The following is a 22,196-nucleotide window of genomic DNA, read 5'->3' on the forward strand; positions in this document are numbered from 1 at the left end:
TGCTGAGAGACTTTTCTTTTGTCTGTTATTTTTAACCTGTTTTCTGTTGGGCAGAGATATCCTTTCTGTGACCTTCAGTCGTTCAGGTTGTCAACAAAATTGAATGTTCAGTGACTTTAGCAAAACAATCCATGACTCTTCTAATTTGTGTTTGTCTCTAGGGTATCAAGCGAGGTATTATTGAGATGGCAGATTTGGTTGCAATAACTAAGGCTGACGGAGATTTGCTGGTACCTGCACGGAGGATTCAAGCAGAGTATGTGAGTGCAATGAAACTACTCCGTAAACGCTCCAAACTTTGGAGACCACAGGTATATTACACTGTGCCTTTTTAAAATTTATATTGTATGCACTAGACCACCCTGAAAATCCCTGCAATCTTCTTCTTTGATGAGAGTGTTGACTGTGTTCCTATCTATGAAACATCTGTGCTGTTTGTCACTAATAAGTGTACAGACTAGCCTCAAGCATCCACAAATGTTTACTAATTCTGATACTTCTACTTGTGTGTTGTGATTTTCTGTAACCAAAGCCTGGGATACTTTCTGCGGGCACCGCTTTTAGCAATATCATTGTTTTCCCTATAAGCTTGCACACCTTCATACTCTTCTGAAGTTGAAAATAATATGTGGTATCAGTGTAAGTGTAATTTACTCATTAGTATATTTACTATTGTTATTAGGAGGGTGAACGACAAATAAACTTATCCCAAGTGATCATATTGTATAAATATATGTTTAGTAGGACATTCCTTGAAGTTGGGAAAAAATATTATGTGTTTAATACACAAATGTATTTTGTTGTTTATGGAACAGAGGTACTCTTCATGACTTGCCAAAGCTATGCTGACCTTTCATTTATGTTTTTACTTAACTGCCCTATTTTTCCTAATTTTCCTTCAGTGAATTTTGACAATGCTTAAGTACAGTAAATGTGCCCCAAATGTTACTCTGCTGTTTATCAGCAGAAGTGATGTTAGCTCTGCTGTCATGGGCTCTTTCTGAGTGAAGCCTCGAGTGGTTGACAGTGGTCACATGTCCCTCATCCTGGGTTGTAAGGAGACAAGCAGGGTTGGCAATATGGAAATAGTTGAGGGGCACCAGCCTTTTAGCTTTTATCTATGCAGAAAGACTACCTTCTGGCTCTCCCTTTTAAGCTCTGCCCAGTCATCAATAAACGTCAGGTATGAACAAAACTCATGTGTGGGACCTGAACATAATCTGAAGCACAGTGAATGGGGGCCTCCACTTAGACATGTCTTGGAGCATAGGATGATTATCTCCCTGCAGGCTGTAAATAAAGGCCCAGGGTCCACACCCAAGACCAGACTTTCTTGTTGGGTGAGGAAGGCTTCACATATTCAATGTCTGTTTCCCCTGAAAGAGTGAAACCCACCCAGGGGTGGCCACCCATTGAGACTCTGTGTGTGATTTGGATCAAGAACACGTTTACCAGTCCAAACTTATCTGACATTGGACGCCCTGCTCCAAAAACCTGCAAAGAGCAAACACAAAAAGAAGAATACACTTCTCCCTGACTAAAAGAGAGACATTGGATTCGAAAAAGGAAAACCTTTCTTTGACTCTTATGTTCTGCTCTTGCAAACAAAGGCTTGAACTATTAAATTATTATTTTTCTGGACATTGAGGACACCTTTCACAACAGTGTTGTGAATACATATCGCTGGGTACTGAACCTTTGGTGGTAGCCACTTTACTTCAGGGTCTGCGCAATCCTGGATTCCTTGAACCCTTTGAGCTATGACCTGTGGAAGAAGTAGCTGGACTTCTCGCAAAGACAGAAATGAATGACTGCTGGCAGATAACCATAATGCCAAACTGTCTGAATATCTGCATTAGGGCAGGTCAACAATTTAGACTGCCCATGAGCCACAAACACCTTGCAGCCCTGCTGACTTGGATAAAGAAACAAAGAAAGCGTCACTGTCAGTCATTTCCTGGACTAGTGATGCTCTCATTCAATTTCACTGATAAACTTTCACTGTCCATGATCCTCATGACATCCCTGCTCTGCCCAGTTCTGCTCATCTAAGAGGAATCTGGAAGATTCCCACATGCACACTCTGGTTCAGTGTTTTGTTCCATTGACTGGAGCCTGCCACCCTGATTGCAAAACACTTTAAACCTTCTTTCTATCACTTAAGGTTTTAGTGACCTCACCATTTGAAGTTGCTGTTGTGTTTAGTTTCCATATTTTGTTTTCTGTGCAAGTGATGGGACTCCCCTAAAAAGACAGATTTTAAGACCTACAAGAAGTGTTGGTTGGCTCTCTTTCTCACTCCCAGAGTTGCTTGACTTCAAAGCCAATCCTGCACAACCTGAGTTTCAAAGGCCATCTGCCACTCCACAACAGACCAAAGAGTCTTGTGCAGCCATGCTCCAGCGCTTAGAATCCTTGCTGACTCGTCTCTGGTGTGCCTTTGGGCCCCAAGAAACTGAGAGGCCTTCAGTCTGAAGTACCGCTGGCGAGTTCGACCTCTGTGACAATTGAACCTTCTGAGCCCATTACAGGCCCACACTGGTTTCTGGAACATCGACACCGATTCTGGCTACATCAACTCTGGAAGACGAAGTATCTATTGTCCTTTTTAACTCAAAGTTGGGCATAAGTCTACTTTGACCAAGGCCTTTTTCAGATGCTGTTGAGGCACCACTTCCTCCACTTGATCTTCCACTCCCATCCAAATCATACGCCCTACAATTTTCTGTTTGGCACTGGTTCAGACACTGATTATGAAGCAGGGTATTATATTAGTCAGCCATTTACTGAAGAGTACTGGTTTGACAACCTCCAGGATGCTAGTAGTCTTGATACCTTCCTTGATATGGGGCTCCACTTATCCAGCTGTCTGTTGGGATGCTGCTTCCACGCCCTTTGGGACTCGGTGTCTCAAGTACTCCCAGGTGTCCCCGAAGATCTCTGACCTGTCCTTGTCCGGGCAATACAGGATGGCTGGGACACAGCCAAGTTCACAAGTCATCATGACTTGGACACTACCAATTCCATAGGGTGGACCATTGGCATCAATGTGGCCATTCACTGACACTCTTGGCTGCGGTTCACTGGTTTTTCAGGTGAGGTCCAGTTGTCCCTCCTAAATATGCCTTTGACAGGGCTTGTTTGTTTTGGGATAAGACAGACTGAACCCTAGAGCGAGTCTGGGAGAGCAAGGCCATAGTTTTTTCCCTAGGTTTATCTGCTCCACCTCACCAGCCTCATCAGCCCTACTGTTAACTTTGCAGCGTGAGCCGGGGTACCCTACAGCGCCAGCCAATTTAGCCACAGCATGGAGCCAAACAGTTTTACATTTGTGGTGCCCACTGCTCCCATGGCCAAGGTCAGTCTGTGGCCCAGTCCATGGCCTAGTCCCAGCCCCTCCTGCAACCTAACCTGCCCAATCCCCTTAGCGTGCTCTTAGTGGAGCGCCTCCACTCGGTGGGATGCAGGATCTGACGATTCTGGCCTGGGTGTGTGCACCAGAAGTAGGACATGGTTGTTATTCCTGCTACTTTTTGGTGCCCAAGAAGGACGGAATCCTCGGTCCTATATTAGAGCTTCATACGTCAGGATTGCCAACCTTCCCCTACCTCGACAATGGGCTGTTGAAGGCGGGCTCATGCCAGACAGTCATCAACCAGCTCCAGACCACAGCGAACCTCCTGTCAGCTTTGGGGTTCACTAACAACATGCTGAAGTCACACCTGACTTGTTCTCAGATGCTCACCTATCTTGGAGCCGTTCTGGACATGGCTTGTTTTATGCCTTCCCTTCAGGAAAGGGAGTACGAGACATTCAGAATATGATTTTGATCTTTCATTCTTGGTCCTGGATTTCAGTGAGATTGACTCTGAGGCAGCTGGGACTGACTGCTTCCTGCATCCTGCTGAGCAAGCACGCCAGGTGGCATATGAGGACTCTGTAGTGGGGTTTGAAGTCTTGGTGGGCCCACCATCAAGGGGACATCTCCGACCATGCTGAGATTATGGAAGATACTGCGAAGGACCTGCAGTGGTGGTTACTGAACCACAATTAGCTCACTGGCAAACCCCTCTCCCTTACCCATCCATAGCTTACAGTGGTGAATGATGCTTTGCTGCTGGGTTGAGGTAGCCATCTTGGAGAGGCAGAAATCAGAGGCCTCTGGTTTCAGATGCAGACCTCGCTCCACATCAACTGTCTAGAGCTGAGAGCCCTCTGCTTGCCGTTTTAAATGCTTTCCTGCCACCCATCAAAGTAAGCCTGGTGCTCAAGTGCTCACGGACAGCACCACGGCCATGTGGTACATGAACTAATAGGACAAGGTGGGGTCATGGACCATGTGCCAGGAGACCATTGTGCCTCTGGTAGTAGCTGGACCACCAAAGAATCTTCTGCTGGTGAACCACCTGACAGTATCATTGAATGCCAGGTTGAACAAGCCCAGCTATTGATGCCTAGCAGATCACAAGTGGAGTTACAGTCGAAGATGGTGCAGAGTCTCTTCTGTGAATGGGGAGAACCTTGGGTCAAACTGTTCTCTACCACCAAGAACATGCAATGTCAGCACTTTTGCGAGTTGGAGTTTCCAAGGCGTCTCTTGCTCTGGAACGAATTCCGCCTCTAGTGGAACTTGGGACTCTTCTATGCCTTTCCACCGAGTACTCAAGATAATCAGAACTGGCCAGGCCCTAGTAATTCTAGTGACCAAGATTGGGCATGGAGAGTATGGTCCTGGGCTTGAGCATCTGTCCTCCGACAAAGCTGCCCCTCTGAGAGGACCAGCTGTGGCAGCAGCAAGGCACAGTTCTGCACCTGGGTCTTCACAATCACCACCTTCATGCTTGGAGATTAAGCGGCAACAGCTGAACACCTTCAACCTTCCTCCAGAGGCAGTTGATGTCATCTTGGCAGCCAGGTGTCCTTCGACTGTATATCCTTATTGTTGGGACAAATATATGGCTTGGTGCGGCCAAGTGATCTGGCATTCTGTTTGTTTTGTACCTAGCCTGGCAAGGCCTTTCTCTTGGCATAGTTAAAAGATACCTTGCGGCCCTTTTTGCAGTTGCCAGATCAGCTGTATTTGTTTAAGTCTCCAGTCGGTATAAGATTTTTTTAAAGGGTTACAACATTTGTGTCCTCCCTCCCACTTCGTCATGCAACAGTGGAATTATAACTTTGTCCTCACTTTTCTGATGTGCACTCCATCTGAGCCACTTCACAGCTGTTCTTTGCAATTGCCATTGCATCGGTGTGGCACGTGGGTGAGCTTCAGGTTGTCTGTCTTAACTCACCGTACATACCGTTCTTCCATGACAAGCTGGTTTTATGGACACAGGCATCTTTGACACCGTTCCGCCTTGCTCAAAACATCACGATAGGTGAGTGTTCTATGCTCTGCCTCACACCACTAAAGAGCAAGAGAGACTCCATCGTTTGGACCCCATTAGATTGCTGAGCTTGTACTCAGATCTTACCAAAGAACACCAGGTTCAGCTCTTTGTTGGGTTCGCTGGAGTGAAAGGCAAGGATATGCAGAAGAGAGCCATCTCTTGCTGGATTGTGCTCTGCTTTAGTATTTGCTGTGGACTGGATAAAAAGCAGCATATGGAAGGACTGTGTAGTCCTTCTACCAGGACTAAAGCTGCTACCACTGCATTGGCATGCAGCATCCTTGTCAGAAAGTGGGGAACCCATGGCTAGAAGCTTCTATCAGAAGAACAAATTACTAACCTTCGGTAGTGCTCTTTCTAGTAGAGACTCTATAAAGCTTCAGATTCCTCATCAACACTCCCATCCTCCCCGTTCTGTGGTTGGCCTCTATCCATTAATAAGATCACAAGTCTAGGAATCTACACACTGGTCACACCAATTTGCTTTTGTGGTCTGCTGTGTACCGTGGGGAAGCAGGCAGTCTCGACAGTAACTGTCTTTGGCACATAGGAGTGGCACCTATGTAGGCCTCTTTTACATGTAAAAAGGTTCCAAGTTAGAACGCCGCACACTGTCCTGACATGGTGTGATGCTCAGCATATGAGGGTCTAGTAGGAGAAAGGTGATAAAACTGACATCAGCATACAGGGCTGGTGCTTGTATTCGGCTCAGCTCCATATTTTCCTGGGCAGTATGAAACTACTGTGGAGTCGTACAACTACCGGAGCACAGGATCCCTACTACTACTTGGAGTATGCACCAGAAAGCGCATTACCAAAGGTAAGTAACTTGTTCTTTGCTCCTATTATAGATTGCCTTTCACAGTCACAGTTACACCTCAATAATAAGACCTGATTCACAAAGCATTTTCTGTGAGCAGTTGGTTCTTAATTCAGCTGCGGGTGTGATTTGCTAATAAATTTCCAGAAGGAAAAATATGTGATCAAAGAACACAAATCTGCGAATACTAAAACCTTTCTGCAAGTAAAAGTGACTATTTTTGGCACACAACGATGGACAAAGTGCTTTGTGAATCAGGTGAGGATTTCCAGAACTGATTAACATCTAAAAGCAGACAGAAAAAACAGCTGCTGCTAGCAACACTATTGTGAACCATATGCCGTAATACGTGTTTTTGTATTCGTCACATGAGAAAAGTGGCAGAAGAATGTGGGAACGATGACTTAAACAAATAAGACAATATTTGTTGGCAGAACATCCATTAGTTACTAGTGCTTTGGAAAGTGTATTTTTTGGTATGCAAGTAAATGTTTTCTTTCAGGCCTACGGCAGTTTGACAAATGCTTATTTTGCTTACGTCTGACAGTGTCTGAGCAAGTGATGAGGCCTGCAAGGTTTTAGAACAAGTAGTGTTAGAGTGAGGTCAGTGATAGTTTGATGTCTTGGGTAAAAGGCCGAGATGCATCCCTAGTCTCCTCTAAGCAACTCCCCTTACTCCCCCATTTGGTTTGATGGTTAATACGGTTCCTTAAAAATATGTCCCATTAGACAACATTGCTGAAGAATGTTATATATCCATGACTCTGCACAGGCCACAGATATAGCAATGGCTTCCAGCTTTCACATCCGCCAAGTGTGTGTTTGGAGGGGGTATGTTGTTTCTGGATATATGCAGCTGGAGCTCCTTAACAAGTTGTGGCTTAAGCTTCACAGGCTGCAAAGGATGTGGCATTTAACCTTATGTGCGCACAGCATGAGCATGCGACCCGTGCAAACTCTACCCCCCTTTACTTGGCAATCACATGAACTGGAGCACTGTGTGCAGCCCTTCACCCACTACAGACACAGTAACAAAGCAGTGTTGGCTAGAGAAAAGCTGCTAATGAAAACAGGGTACACAGCTGGACTGGCCTATTGGAATATCTAATCCTCAGAGTGGGACCATTTTAGTAACTGCTCCACAACCTCAGCTTCCTAATATCACCAGTCATAAAGCAACCCAGCACCCCGAGACCACTATAAAAGAACAAAGCACGAGGATGATCTAGAATCAAAAAAAGGCTTTTTATCGACACCCAAGAAGCCTTTGCTCTGACATATTAAATAACGGGACGCATTATACACAGCTCCACATTTACAGTATCAGTATTAAAGCACTCTGCGGTGCATGCATGATGCCGTATAAATGATTATGAGGAGTTACCCTGCTTTTGGTTGTTATTATTGCTATGGTGAGAGACAAGGCTTGAAGCCTACATACAAGGACTTGTCCAGCCTAGCATGTTCAGGCAGTTCGTGCAATCTCTAGGCTGCTTTGTATAGGAGTTGGGAAGGCCAGAAACCCCCTCTGATAGAACAATAGTAGAGCCAATGTCTGGCTATGTCCCTTTTATATATGTAGGTGTTTTCTTAAGAGCCACATATCACATTACCTGTTAATTGAGGTCGTCTGATCAGATAAGAATTGTCTTGCACAGATAAAGCACTAAATATATTCTTATTGTGGTCCATCTTTAAGAAAATGTCCATTCAATTTAAACAGTAACGGCACTCATTGGTTGATAGAAACCAAGTGACTGACTACCTGTTGCATACGAAGTTACAAAAACAGACCTTTGCAAAGTTTTATGTAGCCATGCCATGCACATTCAATGTAAGGATATTATATTGTGGATTATGCTGAGTAGTGTTGGTGCTCATCCTAAGTGTCAACAAAATGTGTTGCAAATGTGAGGTGCAGGTGGGATGCTCTGTGTGGATGGCATCTGACGCTAAGTGGACCCCCCTCTCTGCCAGTCGCGTCCTGTGAGTAAGTGATGATGGCCAGCAGTCTCTAAATAAAACTCTGTGAAAGAAAAAGAATAAACAATCACAGTTACCAGCTTGGGTGGCTGAACCTCTCCCCCTCCAACCCCGGTTCAGTGGACTCTTGCATCCCTGGCCATAATTCTCCAACTTGCAAACAAACGTAAAAGAAACTGAGCAAATAATGAAACAAGTCCTCTTTGGAGTGCGTGTGGGACATGGGCTGTCAGCTGTGTGAGTCCTCCATTGGCCAGGACTGGATCATGGCCCTCAGTATTGGGTCTGCTGCTGAAGTCACAGTTAACAGTAGGCTGACATGCCTATGTAGCCCTCCCTTCAAGGCACTATGAGGTTCAGGAGCACAGAGAAGTCATCAGCTGACTGGGATGTCACCTGTGTTCCATGGCCAATACTGGTGATCGATGATCCGGAAGTGCCCATTTCTGAACCAGAGTCTGAGAATTGATTGTGCCGTAGAAGATCAGAGGAATTCATGCTGCGTTGCGATGCCACCTTTACTGCTCATGCATGTTTAGCAGCCACTTGACACTGGGTAGGACGTGTCTTGACTTTCCTACGCTTTCTACGTCAAGGGACCACCCAGCCATCAGTCGGCTGTGCTATCATGTTGGTGTGAGCCAAACATTTTGCGTGAAACCAAGTCCGCAAATCCTCGCATGGAGAATAAGTGGGAGGTCTCTCCAGCCATCACTTTGAGTTTCGCCGGGAACAAGAGCGCATATTTAAGTTGCAATTCGCGGAGGCACGGTTTGACTTTTGCATAGGAGCCCTGAAGACATTGGACCTCGGCTGTGAAGTCAGTGTATGCTACAATCTCTTCGTTATCATCTCGCCAGGGACCTTTAGTTTGGAAACAGGTCAGGGTCCCAATAATTGAGGAAACAAGCAGTGAGGGGTTGCAGTGGAGCTCCAGATGGGGGTGGTCTGACAGACATTAGGTGCGTTTGTTCCACAGAAAACAGTTTTGGGTCGGTGTTGTTGAGGACAGTAGTCATCAGCCATTTTTAGAGGAATAGTTCAACACTTGGATCTTCAGCGCACCCTATGAAGTGGATTTTGTTGCACCTTGAGTGCCCCTCAGCATCTTCTGCTCTGCAGTGTAGTGAAGCTACCTCCTCCTTTATGGCGCTCAGTTGTGCCTGCAAGTCATGCACCGTGGGGTTCATGGAAGTCAGGGCAGATTCTGTATCGTCCATGGGTTCTGCCAGTTTGCGATGGTCCGCCCTCAAGAGATTCACATCCAAGGATACTGCATCTATCTTTGCCTCCAGTGATGTCTTGGTGTTCAAGATAGCGTGGAGGACTTTCTCAGCACACCTATAGTTTAGTTATTGGAGGGAGTGGGTGGCAGGAGATCGCAGAGGCCCACGGCCTTATTGCGGGTAGTGCGTGGCTTCCCCATCATGATGTTGGTGAGCTGAGGATGGTGGGCAAAGTTTGGGAGGCGTAGCCAAATCTCTGATCCTCTTACCCCTCCAGTGGGCCTCCAGTGAGTAGTACAAACAAAATAATGAGTTGTGCAGATAGTGGGCACCTGCGAGGCCTCGGATTGCTAAAAGAGTGGTGCTCATTGGGTCAGTCAGGTCTGTGTGCACGAGCGTTCTCCAGAACAGGGCCGCAAGGTGGCATACTTTGTCTCCATGGGCGAGAGGCCCACGTGGCTAGTGAGGAGGAAGAAGAAGGGAGGGTGGGAAGACCTCCCAATGCAGTTGCTTCTAGTTTATGGTGGCAGGCCATGCTGCCACAGTGCAGCCGTGGCCCTCTCAGTCCTCCTTACAGGGAGCAGCAGCCCCTTGGCGGTATCAGGCTTCTGGAGTGGCCCTGCCAGGGTGATGCCGGGGGCAAGGCCCAGGTCGACACCACTGGATGACAGTCACTTACATTGTGGCAGCGGTAGCTCCTCTCTCAAAACTGCTAGGGCGGGGGAGCTCTCACTGAGGTTTGTAGGGTGCAGCGGCTAGCTCACAAGCAGCAGGCAATTAAGGCCTCTCAGACAGGCAGCGGCACGCAGGGGGATTGGCTCCTCCAAGGGCATCTGGGGCCTCAGCTTGTCCCAGTTTATCTCACAGATAGCTGCAGTGGTTCATTCGCACCAAGGGAGGAACCAATGCTCTCGAGCGCAGCCACCTGTCAGCACGGGGTGCTGTTAGGCCACATTCAGTCCCTTCCCGATGAGCATCCAGGTGGTGGGCCCCAGGGCGCTTTCAGCATCACCTCTCAAACCGGCAGAGGTAGCTCGACCCAGAGTAAAGGGCAGTGATGCACCCTTACTGCTGAGACTCCCCCACCCCCCAAGCAGGTACCTCTGTGTCTGGAGGCGGTGATGGCTGCAACCACTTGCATCCTGTGCTTGGCTCTGGGTATTGGGGGCCATTTCCCAGGGTTTGTGTGCACTCTCTCTCTCCCGGGTGTGATGTAGCTAGCAACGCAGGCACCGTTTTGCAGGTACTCTGCCAGCGTGGCCCCAGGCGGACCGTGGCTGAAAGCCCACGACAGGCCATAGTCGGCAACTGCACAACCGGGGCAGTAGTTAAACATCTGGACCCCCTTGCAGCCCTCCAAGTTCATAGTCATATCTGGGAAGGGCTGGCCGTGCAAATTATGGCAGCTGCAGGCTGGATGGCTGGGATTAGGTGGGCTACCAAATTGAGTCTGTGTGGAGTTAGCTGAAAGATAGTACGATGCAGCCACCATCGTGGCCACCAGGCAAGGGGCACTTAATATAGATAGCACCAGGAGTCCCATAGGTGCACCCAGCTATACATGTTAATGGCGAAGGCAGATATGTAATACTAGAGAGCACGCTTTGAACGGGTAACCCTGAACATTCTTCACAGAGAATATATAGAGCGAGACTACAACTTTGCATACAACGTAGTCTTGGACATGTCTAAATGCTCCCTCTATCCCCACTGCAAGGGGTGCAAAACAACAGTAGCTCTGAAAAGTTAACTGACGGGATGTTCTAGTGGGGACTGATATTTGGTAGAACACACACCAAGACACACACAGACTCTCTTTTTACTCTGCAGTACATATTACACACCCTACTAGACATGCTTCTAGGCACCCCCACATAGGCCATCTAAAGAAAATTCTGAATATCTAGGGTGAACGTAACCAAGGACAATCCCTTGTAATTGACACTGGAGTGGGGACATGGGATCTCTGCAATACCATTGTGGAAAGGCAACATACTTACCTTCTTTAAAAAAAAAATTAAATTCAGTTCAAGACAATGTTGAAATAGGAGATGTTTGAAGTAGCCCTGAGAGAGATGTGTATCAAAACATCATGTGGGATCAAAATGTCTATAAAAAGGAGGCACTTAGGCTAGAACAAACAAACAAAATGCACATGGACACCCGGGTTACCCACTGTTGCACAATGTTAGAATCAAATATGAAATTCTGTTAGACAGCACATGTTGCCTACGCTTTAAAGAATACAAAGTGAAACTGCATGAGGTGGGGGAAATAGGGGTGGCAACGTCTCTCACTAACTATCTAGATACTTATTGGGGAACTGCGTCCTCTAGGGTGAAATATTGGGACGCTCCGAAAGCAGTCATGACGGGTGCATGCATTGGAACTACCTGCGGGTCTGCCAGTGGCTAGAGGTTGAACTTCTGGTGCAAGAACGCCATCTGGCACATTTCCAGGGCTCGGTGACCTCCTCAGTGGTGATATACGCAGGAATCCTTCGGGCCCGCCGGGAGGTACAGAAGACCTGGGATACCTTAGATCAGATCTCTTCAAACTTTTTGATGCAGAGACCCCCCTGTCAAAATTCTGTAGGCATAAGGACTCCTCTCTGACAAAAATTTCTAGAACCTGGTACTCATCATCATTGACAACCATAAATGTCCCCAATTCCCACAGCAAATAATTTGTACGGTAGAGAAATAATATTAAACAGTGTTTAGCAAACCAAAGGTTTGTGGGTGACTCCTAGTTATGTTAGTTTGCTGCTGTTGTTAACTTCAGCCACGTTTGGGGGGGGGGGGGGAGGCTGGAGGGCCTTGGGAGTCTGAGCACAGAGAACCCAGTAGTATAACATCCTGTGCTGTGCCCCCATGCACAATAGGGCTTAATTATTGTGTGCATCTGTGACCCACAGCTTTCTTTTTCTGATGCTGCCTGGGAGTGAGAGCTGGTCTAGGTGCAGGGGTGCAAACGTATGCTGAGGCAGGCACTTTCTGGGTAGGAGAGCAGCTGTGTCAGCAGCTACCACAGTACTGTAGGACAGTGCATGTCTGCAGGACTTGAAGGTAAGGTGCCCCTCACATTAAAGAACACATATACAGGGTTCAATGTAGCCCAAATGTAAGTCAGTGGTTGCACTTTGAGACCCTCATGGGTGAGTAGGCCTGCTATATAAGAACCCTGATTGATTGATTGATTGATTGATTGAATGAGGCATGCACCAAACTGGAGGCACAGGCAGCAGCGCGAAAGAGGAACATAACTGCTGCTTGCCATCCGGCCTGAGTGAGTCTCAGCTGTGGTCAGACTGCTGCAGCCATCACAGCTGAGCCCCCAGGCCAGTGACAGCTATATTGTGATGAGTGAACTGTGCTCACTGATGTGTCAGTGCTGTGTGCAGTACAGTTCTCCAGTTCTTGCCAACCTCCCACCATCCGCAAGGGAATGGTGCATTAAAAATAAATAAAAGGGAACTGAGATCCTGCATGCAATAGGGGTGGTGTCAGTGAGCGTGGGGCCGGGGTCAAAGGTGTGGCCAAAAACAAAATATTCTGTAAGTTTTTTAGGTCTCTCACCATTGGGTAGCTACATATAAAATAACACACAGATTAAAAGAAAATTAAATACAAAATGTTGTTATTCATTGGTAAATGCACAATACTATGTTATGAAACCTCTATTAGCTAACCCACTGCAGTGGTCTATGTGTAACCAGAGAGCCACACAATTAATTCTTGGGTTGTGCCGTGGAAAATAGTAACTTGTGTATTTTTAGTGCTACGAATTCACAACTTGTGAATGAAAGCACTGTGAATATGTAAGTCATTATTTTAAACTTGCTTTACACACAGTATAAAATATACTGCTATAAAACGCTTTGAAAGTTTTATGATAAAATGGTGCTTCCAAAATATAGATTTTAGCAATACACAGACTGTGTAATGCATTTTTTTTTACATGGGGTAGTAAGCGCCATGTAAATAGAATTACAATTAAAAACACTCACCTCACAGCTTAGTTGTTAACTGCAGTACCACTCAAAAAGAATAAATCTTTATCACAACGATTCATCAATTAAAGCCAATACCGGCTCCCCAGCGACCTTTAAATTTGCAGATTAACTCGTAGCGCATATTTGAATTTCTTTCAGGCAGCAAGCACCCTGGCAGGAAGTGGTTTATGTGTCTTGCCCGGCTTTGGTTTCACAGCGCAGGACACTCCGTGAATGACACTTCCACTGAAGCATTTACAATATCAGAATTAACCGTCCCCATGACGGTTGCTTTACCAAAAGCAGGTGAACAGTTTTTCATAAATCCTTTTTGTGCTGACAGTATAGCTGGGGAATGCGTAACTCCCTTCCCATGACTCCACGACCCCCCTAGAGGTCACGCTCCACAGAGTGAAGACCTCTGCCTTAAATAAATGCACCCTCCGAACTTACAGGCAACGCTTGCGTAGGCAGGGTGATGATGCTGGTAGACTTCTCGCATGGATCTTTAGCGAAAGCAGAAGATCCCCTCTATTCTACTTACCCGTGCCCTTAGTGGCATCCTTGTAACTGGTCGCCAGGATGTTCTGAAGATATTCGCAGAGCATTTCCCGAGGGTGTATAGAGCTGAGGGGGAGGGAATGTCTGGTAGCTTGGAGGAATTCTTGAATGAAGTAAGGTTGCCGGTCCTATTGCTAGACGCAGCACAGGACTTGGAGGGTGAGATCACTGGTGAGAAGCTGGGTGAGGCATGTTGAATCCTCAATAGATCTCCAGGGGAGATGGGTTCCCCATTGAGTTTTATCAAACCTACTCCGCCATACTTGAAGAAAGATTAATGGAAGTCTTCCGTGAGACGCAGAAGAGCGGAATTCTTCTGCATACCATGAGGGAAGGAATTATATGTCTCATGTTGAAATCCGGAGGTGATGCGGCTGATCCCTCCTCGTACGGACCTCTTATTATGTTAAATTCTGATGTAAAAATAATATGTAAACTTTTAGCGACCAGGCTGGGAGGGGTGATCAGGAAGTTGGTTCATGAGGATCAGTGTAGCTTTATGCCAGCCTGGAGCACTACACTCAGTCTAAGACGGCTAACTCATGTTCTGCACGAAACCATGGGGGATGAGCGTAATTTGGCCCTGGTCTCCCTTGATCTGGAGAAAGCTTTTGATACTGTGGAATGGGGGTACCTGAATCCAGTTTTGGGAGGGATGGGCTTTGGGCCCATCTTTAGTGGCTGGGTGTGCCTATTTTACACTAACCCCATGGTTCGCATAAAAATAAGGGGAGACCTCTCAAAAGCGTGGTCAGTTGGATTGGGGGCCCAAGGCAGGGATGTTCCCTCTTGCCGCTCCTTTTTACCCAGGTGATTGACCCACTGGCGCTGTTGCTGCTTAAGGTGATGGAGCCTTGGGGGATTCGGTTAGGAGGTCACAACCATATCATTTCACTATATGCTGGCGATGCCCTGGTATATGTCCACTCCCCCAGTAGGTTGGTACCAATGCTATTGGGTCTGCTCACTGAGTTTGGTAAGGTCTCTGGGCTTAAAGCCAATCTTCGAAAGACCCTTCTGTCTTGGTTGGAAGGCCCCTGGATCAACTACCTGAAGTGGGTCTGTGTTGGGAGACAGAGGGATTCAGATACTTGAGTATTCAGGTTACGCATACTGAGGCGTCACACAAATATCTGAATGTTGATAGGGTGGTTAATTGCTTGAAAGGTTCAATATGATTCTCGAACATGCTCCCCCTGTCTGTAAAAGGAAGGGCGGCAGTGGCCAAAATGGTCTTCCTCCCCTGCTGTCTTTGTCTTATCCAGAACACGATGTTTCCCCTGGGTCCTGCATTCTTTTGCAAGCTGGATATCTTGTTGACATTGTGGGTATGGGCTGGGAAGCTTAGTAGAGTAGCGCTGTTGGTTCTAAGCGCGATATGGAGCATGAGGGACTTGCTCTCTCAGATATCTGGTTTTACTATTATGCAGCGAATCTACAGCGTGCCACGCGCTGGTTGACAAAAAGCGACTATACGCTGGTATGCTAGGGGATGAAACCCTGACGTGTCTACTGTTGGTGGGGTGCAATCGGATAATCCCGTTACTTACCTGGCGAGGTGGACCACAGCACTCTGGGAGGTGGTGGTTGGGAAGGTGGTGCGTAAGGCCCCATTCAAAAGGGAGCTCAAACTCTGGGATTTGGCTCTGTTCAAGGCACTGCATGAGTACATATCCATGGATCGGTGGAGAGCAGAAGGGTGGCAGGTGACTTATACCCTGGAGAGGTCTTCATTACTTTTCAAGAGGCGCAGGAAACCTTTGGAGTAAGGCCAGGCCAATTTCTCCCTTATGCCAGAATGGAGCGTACTGGCATAGAGATATGGGTTGGGCTTCCCACAGCACCACAACCTGCTAGAGTATTAAATGGTCTGATTCAGTGGGGGGAGTGGAGGCACATGATCACCTACGGCTATACATGAAGAAATGGAGAGTGCTCCCTATGTAGCGCGTATGAATTGGAGAGGGAATTAGCAATATCCATTACTGATGCAGATTAGGCACGGGCTTGTGAGTTGGCGCGGACGGTGTCCTGTAATCACAGATTTAAATTGCTGCATTTTAATTTTCTACATCTTACTTACATGAGCCCCAGATGTCTAAAAGAGATTGACCCTTCTAGAGAGGCTAAATGTGCACGATGCGGAGATGTGGGGGCTAATCTTTTGTATCTGGCCTGGGACTTATGGTGGGATCCAGGGATTTTTGAGGGAAGCGACACGTAAGATCATAAGAGCCCCCGGTATGATAATTTCTCTGACTCCGTTGGCTTGTCCCTTGGGGTGGTGAAAAAACCTAAAGGCAGGAAACTACCATACAAGCTTGCCTAACATGCTCTTTTGTTGGCCAAATGGAGAGTAGCAATTGTCTAGATGGGCACTAGGTCAACAGTGATGGAGGTATGGATGAGGGATCTTGAATGGGGGGAGGGGGTTACTGAGGAGACACACATGTATGACGCATACTGATGAACGCGCTATGGATGCAATTACGACATGGGGGCTGCTCCTTGTTAACTACAACAGTGAGAACTCTTCCAGCTCTGACGCTGGCGCCACTGATGAGGGGTAAAATGATCAGACTCTATGTTAATGTGTTATCAATATGACCACTAAGTGTGCAATTGATTTACGTCTAAATATGTGCCTGACTCAGTGACTTAGATTAAGTAACGTACTGATTTGCGAGGGACTTATGGACAAACCCTATCTGTTGTTGTACTTGCTATTGTTCTTATCGGCAATGCCTCAACAGGTGACTTTGATACACCCCCTACATTGTACTTACGACCTTGCACTGCTCAAAGTTTAGCATGTATGTTTTATGAAACTGAATAAAATAAAGTAAAAAAAATATATAAACTTCAGCACTGAATCTTATTGGAAGCCCCAGGTAGTCATCTTTACAATGGCGACAAGCAGGCTCTATTGACCTGTGTTCCAGTATCTTGTTTCAAATTATACCTGACTGGAAGAGCGACCGAAAGGCCATCGACCCAGAAGCCCAGTTTGGCAGTTCGGGTTGCACAATCCTCCTTTTTGCGAGCAAAAGTATGGCAGACAAGGCAAGTGAGATCAGAGATCATTGGCTGTGACTGGCGAGGAGCTAGTAAGGGAAGTTGATTTGGATGGTGACATCGGTACCATGCCAGTGCCATCTTTAAAGTACCCGAGAGCATTGTATGGACGACTGCGTCACGTCGGTGCCACTCACCAGCTTAAGTGTAGTGGTAGTTGTCAGCTCAAAGTTTAATTCAGTGTTGATTGAGGTGATGTCATCAAGACGGTGTCATCTTAAAAGTAATGGCGGTTAGCGGCCTGGGAGCCGAGCGGCTGCAGTTCACAACGGTGAGTCTCACACCAAGGAGCATTAGTTTACTGGAACTTTTCAGTGTCTGGCATTTGTGTCGCCAAGAAGTCTCCAAGTCTACGAGTTGCAAACGGTGATTTGCACACCTTGCTGCACCTGTTCTTCAGTCAAAAGGGTGGTGGGAGCACACTGCCTCACATCCCAGCATTCAGTTTGCCCCAAAGCATTATGGTAAATGTGGTACAAGTTCATGCTTACTTCAGTGGTAGTCTGTAGTTTTTCACCAATGTTGGTGCAGCTACTGCTGTAAATATCTGTACACATGTTTCTGGATTTTGTCCTTCATCAGTAGAGATGAAGCTTTTTGTGGGATTGCTGGAAATGCTGCCAAAGTCTTCTCAGGGCTCAGAATCACTCACTGGCACGCAAGTGCATCAACCAGAGCTTGTCAGCTTGTTGGCTCAAGGGAGCCTTTTTAGACAGAAGGGTGAGAGCACATAGCTTCACATCCCAGCATTCAGTTTGCCCCCAATGCATTATTGTAAATTCGTACAAGTTCACGCTTACTTCAGTGGCAGTCTGTAATTCTTCACCATTGTTGGTGCAGCTAGTGCTGTATATCTCTAGACACAAGTAGTAACAGTGGACAGAGGTGCTTAAGGAGCAATTGAAGGAGAGGTATTTACTCTGAAAAAAATAAAAATGCTTTATTACTTCATTCTGTAGGTCCAGAAAGGAGGAATATCTTGGAACATTTACTGATACCACATGTTAGGGGTGAGGGTGACAGTGTGGATGAATATGCTTTGGCAATTAAAATGTTGGGCGCACGTTTTCTGAAAAGAGAATTAAAAAAAAATCATTATGGAACAGCATACGAATTGAATCGTATGTAACTGCATTAAGAATTCTAGCAGCATCATGTAACTACAAAAAGTTTGAATTGAAGATGATCTGAGATCAAATGGTAGAAAAGACAAATAGTAAAAAGATACAAGAACATTTATGTAGGGGAATAGCTTAACACTAGACAAAGCAATATAAATTGTAAGTAATATAGAGGCTACCATTGTTTTCATTAAGCATATATCAGTGAAATCAGACGTGCACGCCCTTTATATCAGTGATAAATGGAAAGGGAAGGAGAGAAAGGATTTGTATTGACTGAAAGGGGTGGAATGATACCGGTTTGGCAACAAGAATCTTTTGGGCCATGCCTGAAAGTGCCCTGCTATTCACAAAATGTGCTCAAAGTGTCACAAGAAGGGACACTGTGCCAAAGATGGTAGGTCTAAACCCAATAATGCTTCTAACCAAAGAATCAATATGGTTGCAGAATGTAGCACAGGGTGTAGTGTGGCATCAGATTCAGATGATTAATGTTGTTTTGTGTATGGATGGTGGTGTCATTGATCATGATGGAGTTTCTTAGGAGTGTGGAAGTGTTCATGTTGCCCATGTGAGAGCAGAGAGCATTCAAATACCATATTTTGTGGTACATGTTATTGAAATTGATGGCTGACTCAGGTTCATTTTTTACGTTAATTGGACCTAAGGAATGGTAAAAATTTTCTAGTGCAACTTTGAGGGAGTCCACTGTGAGTTCGGTAGCTTATGGAGGTAAACACATTGAGGTTTTGGGGGAGTTTGATGCAAAATTACATTTTACAGACAGTAGAGCTAATGGTTCAGTGTATGTGGTTGGTTTCTTGTTTGCTAGGCTGGTTGGAGCAACAGAATTTGGGGATAATTTTAGATCCCAGTAGCCTGGATCAAGTGATATTAAGAAAAGAATGTGGTTTGATCTTGATAGTGAATGAGTGCACATGGATAGAAATGTTTCCTGAGGTTTTTGCAGAGGAATTGGGTAAAGTTAGAAGCTTTACGCACTAGACTATTTTGCAATCTGACATGCGCCCATTGGTCCACAAAGTACATTGTGTACCTTTACCAGTGCATGAAGAACTAAAGAAGGAATTGGTTAGCCTGTGTGAACAGGGTTTTATAGAACCTATTGAGAGTTCAGAATGGTTGTTAGCTAGAAAACCCAATGGGTCTGTGAGTGTGTGCATAAATCTAAGGGATCTTAATGATAGAATCTGGGTTGACAGGCACCGCTGTCTAATATATCAGAAATGCTCACCTCTTTGAACGATGCTTGAGTTTTTTCTGCCCTTGATATGACCTCAGCGTACCACCAGATAAGTTTGCATTGGAAATGAAGGCACGTGACATGTTTGTTACTCCAGAAAGGGTTTCAGGCTTAAACATATGCCATTTGGTTTGGCTTTGGCTGTATCAGTGTTTGAATGGGTAATGGAAGCACTGTTTGAGGGGGTATCGAATGGCAAGTGTTTTTAGGACTACATATTAGTGTTTGGAAAGGAGGCTGAAACACATGAGAGGTCTCTGATTAAAGTGTTTTCTAATCAGAAAGAGAGGGGAGTAACCTTGAAGGCTTGTAAATGTAAATTTGCAGGGAAATGTATTGGAAGCCTCAGAAAGTCATCTTTACAGATGTGTGCCTCAAGTGAACTCGGAGAAATCTTGCCTCTACCTGCAAAGCCAGATTTGGAGTTGTGACCGTTTTCAGATGGGAATTTGAAACCTTCAAGTATTTGGGGGGTGCATATGCACAAAATAAACTCATAAACAGTGGCAGATAACTTTATCAGATAGGTGGCACCAGTGCATTGGTATTTAGTCTTTTGGCACTCCCCTTCCCACCTCTTTCCCTGCGATTAGATGGTCAAATCCAAAAATCTTATTACCAAAGCTGCTGTATTGTTTTTATTGCAGTACTAATAGTTGTACGCCACAAGTTTTTTATAGACCTGCACTCTTAACTATTTCATCTCATTTGAGGCACGGGTCGGAGTTGCTATCGAAAAGGTACAATTGGAGATCAGTGAAGGTGGACTAGGAGCACCCGCTGCTGCTGCTGTAGTCTGAGGTGGTTCAGTGACGGTGGGAGTGCAGAGAGGGATGACCTAAGGGCAAAGCTGCCCACTGTCTTGCTCCACTAGGCCACCTTGGCTGCCATTAAACTAGAACCCACCTGCTGAAAGTAGGTGAAAATTGCCAAAGAATGGTGGCCGAGTTATTTAAACCACATGGGTGACACACCTGCTTGTGAGCTGGAAATCCCTACCATGCTTCCGTGGCGTATTCAGAGTAAGAGACAGGCAATCGTAGACTGCAGCAGAGGTGAGAATCCTGGGCTGTCTCTTCGAAAATAGCATCATGTATATCTTGTATAACCTAAGGAAGGCATACTGCGTAGCAGCAGGACAGTTCATAATGTACAACACCTCAAAATAGAGCAACACACCTGATTTGGAATGTGTGAGGAAACTAACCCCTGAAGACCCACCTGATGCGACTCCTGTTACACATGGGAGTGCAGGGGTGCAAGAAGGCGATATCTCTTGTGTATATAGAATTGCTTAAGACATCCCGAGCTGACAGTTAAAGATTAAGGGAGTTGTAAGGCTCGAAAATAAGGAAAAGTTTGTCCACCGCCGAATGGATTAAGATGCTAGAACACACCGGAAAGTCCTCCAGGAACCCAAAGTTCAAATTCAAATAATTTAAGTACTTGCACCATGCCTAGTTAATCCCCGAAAAGCCTCAGCAAGATGTATGGAGGTGCAGAAGACGTGCCTCAGATGTAACTCCTCCAGCTCCAACTTCTATCACATAGTATAAAAGTGTCCTCAAGATCTATGCTTATTGGAGGGAGTAATAACTATAGTATGTGAAGTCACAGACAGACAAGCAGTGTGCAGTCTGGGGCCCTGCCTAATGGGTCACCAACCGAGAACTGAAAAATAATAAAAATACAGATACATTTGTTGATCTGGCTTGTATTGGCCAAGACTAGAATCGCCCGTTCTCGCACCACAAAAAAAGCTGGTCACCTAACAAAATTACATTCTCACTAAACATCGGCGAACATCAGAGAAAAAGAGAGGCAGGATGGAATGTGACATTGGAACATAAAGTTGTAGCATAGGATGAAAAAACTGAAGTGTTCTTCCAGCTGTATCTCTTGTTGTTTTTTTTGGCAGTTTGCTTCTTTGTATCGAGGTTAGAATCTCTCCCTACCTGTGATAAGCCTTGTCCAATCGCACCTTTTGTGATGTGTTTTGACTCACCTGACTTGAGACATCTTTTTTTGAGAGATTTGTTGACCAGAGATTTTCAGTGCATGTTGTTCCCCTTAGAAATTCGATTTTAACACAATATGTGACTACCTCAAATGATTTGCTCTTATTTACTGCTATTTCTGGTCCTATTATTATTGTTACGACAAAATCTGTCCATAAAGTTATTAATGTATATATACCTTGGTCCTGATGAGTTAGTATTTGAAGATATCAACTGAAACACATGTGGGCAATTTTAATGTGTCCATTATTATTTGACTTCAGTGGAGAAATGATGAATGATAGCTATGTCTAAAAGAGGATATATGTGTGGAAGCAGGTACATTGTTTTTAAACAATGGACTAGCGTCAGGTGATCTGTAAATGTGAGACTCGTATATTATTTTGATTTTTCGAGTTGTTGAATGTTGTCTTATAAATATGACCATATAGCTGTATTGAACAAATTAAGAATGTCTTCGTGAGACTGATTAAAGGAAAAAAACAACTTACATTCAAAACTGAGTTGAGTAGTAATTGCTACAGTTATAAAATGCATACATTTAGCTAATTGAACACAAATTGCCGATAAGCAACAATTATGATGATGTTACTCACCTAACCACGAGGTATAGAGTTTTTCATGTGTCCTTTGAGTATGTAGTGGGCAGTCTTATTATCCTACTTTTCTATTTCCTGTATGTTATTAAATTAACAGCTCTACAAGGACTCAGGACCTATCTTACATTAACTGTAGTAGTGAACA

At 45.4% G+C, this 22,196-nt stretch overlaps 1 protein-coding gene across 4 annotated transcripts in view; it reads left to right on the forward strand.

Annotated features, from left to right (window-relative positions):
- The window catches only part of MMAA (metabolism of cobalamin associated A), a 95,263-nt gene that overhangs the window by 64,940 nt on the left and 8,127 nt on the right, over window positions 1-22,196 (forward strand). For all 4 annotated transcript variants that reach the window (XM_069242610.1, XM_069242612.1, XM_069242609.1 and 1 more), the window contains one exon: window positions 162-311. In XM_069242610.1, coding sequence (XP_069098711.1) covers window positions 162-311 — 150 coding nt within the window. The remainder of the gene's footprint in view (window positions 1-161; window positions 312-22,196) is intronic.

The sequence above is a fragment of the Pleurodeles waltl genome, chromosome 1_2 (assembly GCF_031143425.1).
Source record: "Pleurodeles waltl isolate 20211129_DDA chromosome 1_2, aPleWal1.hap1.20221129, whole genome shotgun sequence".
Lineage (NCBI taxonomy): Eukaryota > Metazoa > Chordata > Amphibia > Caudata > Salamandridae > Pleurodeles > Pleurodeles waltl.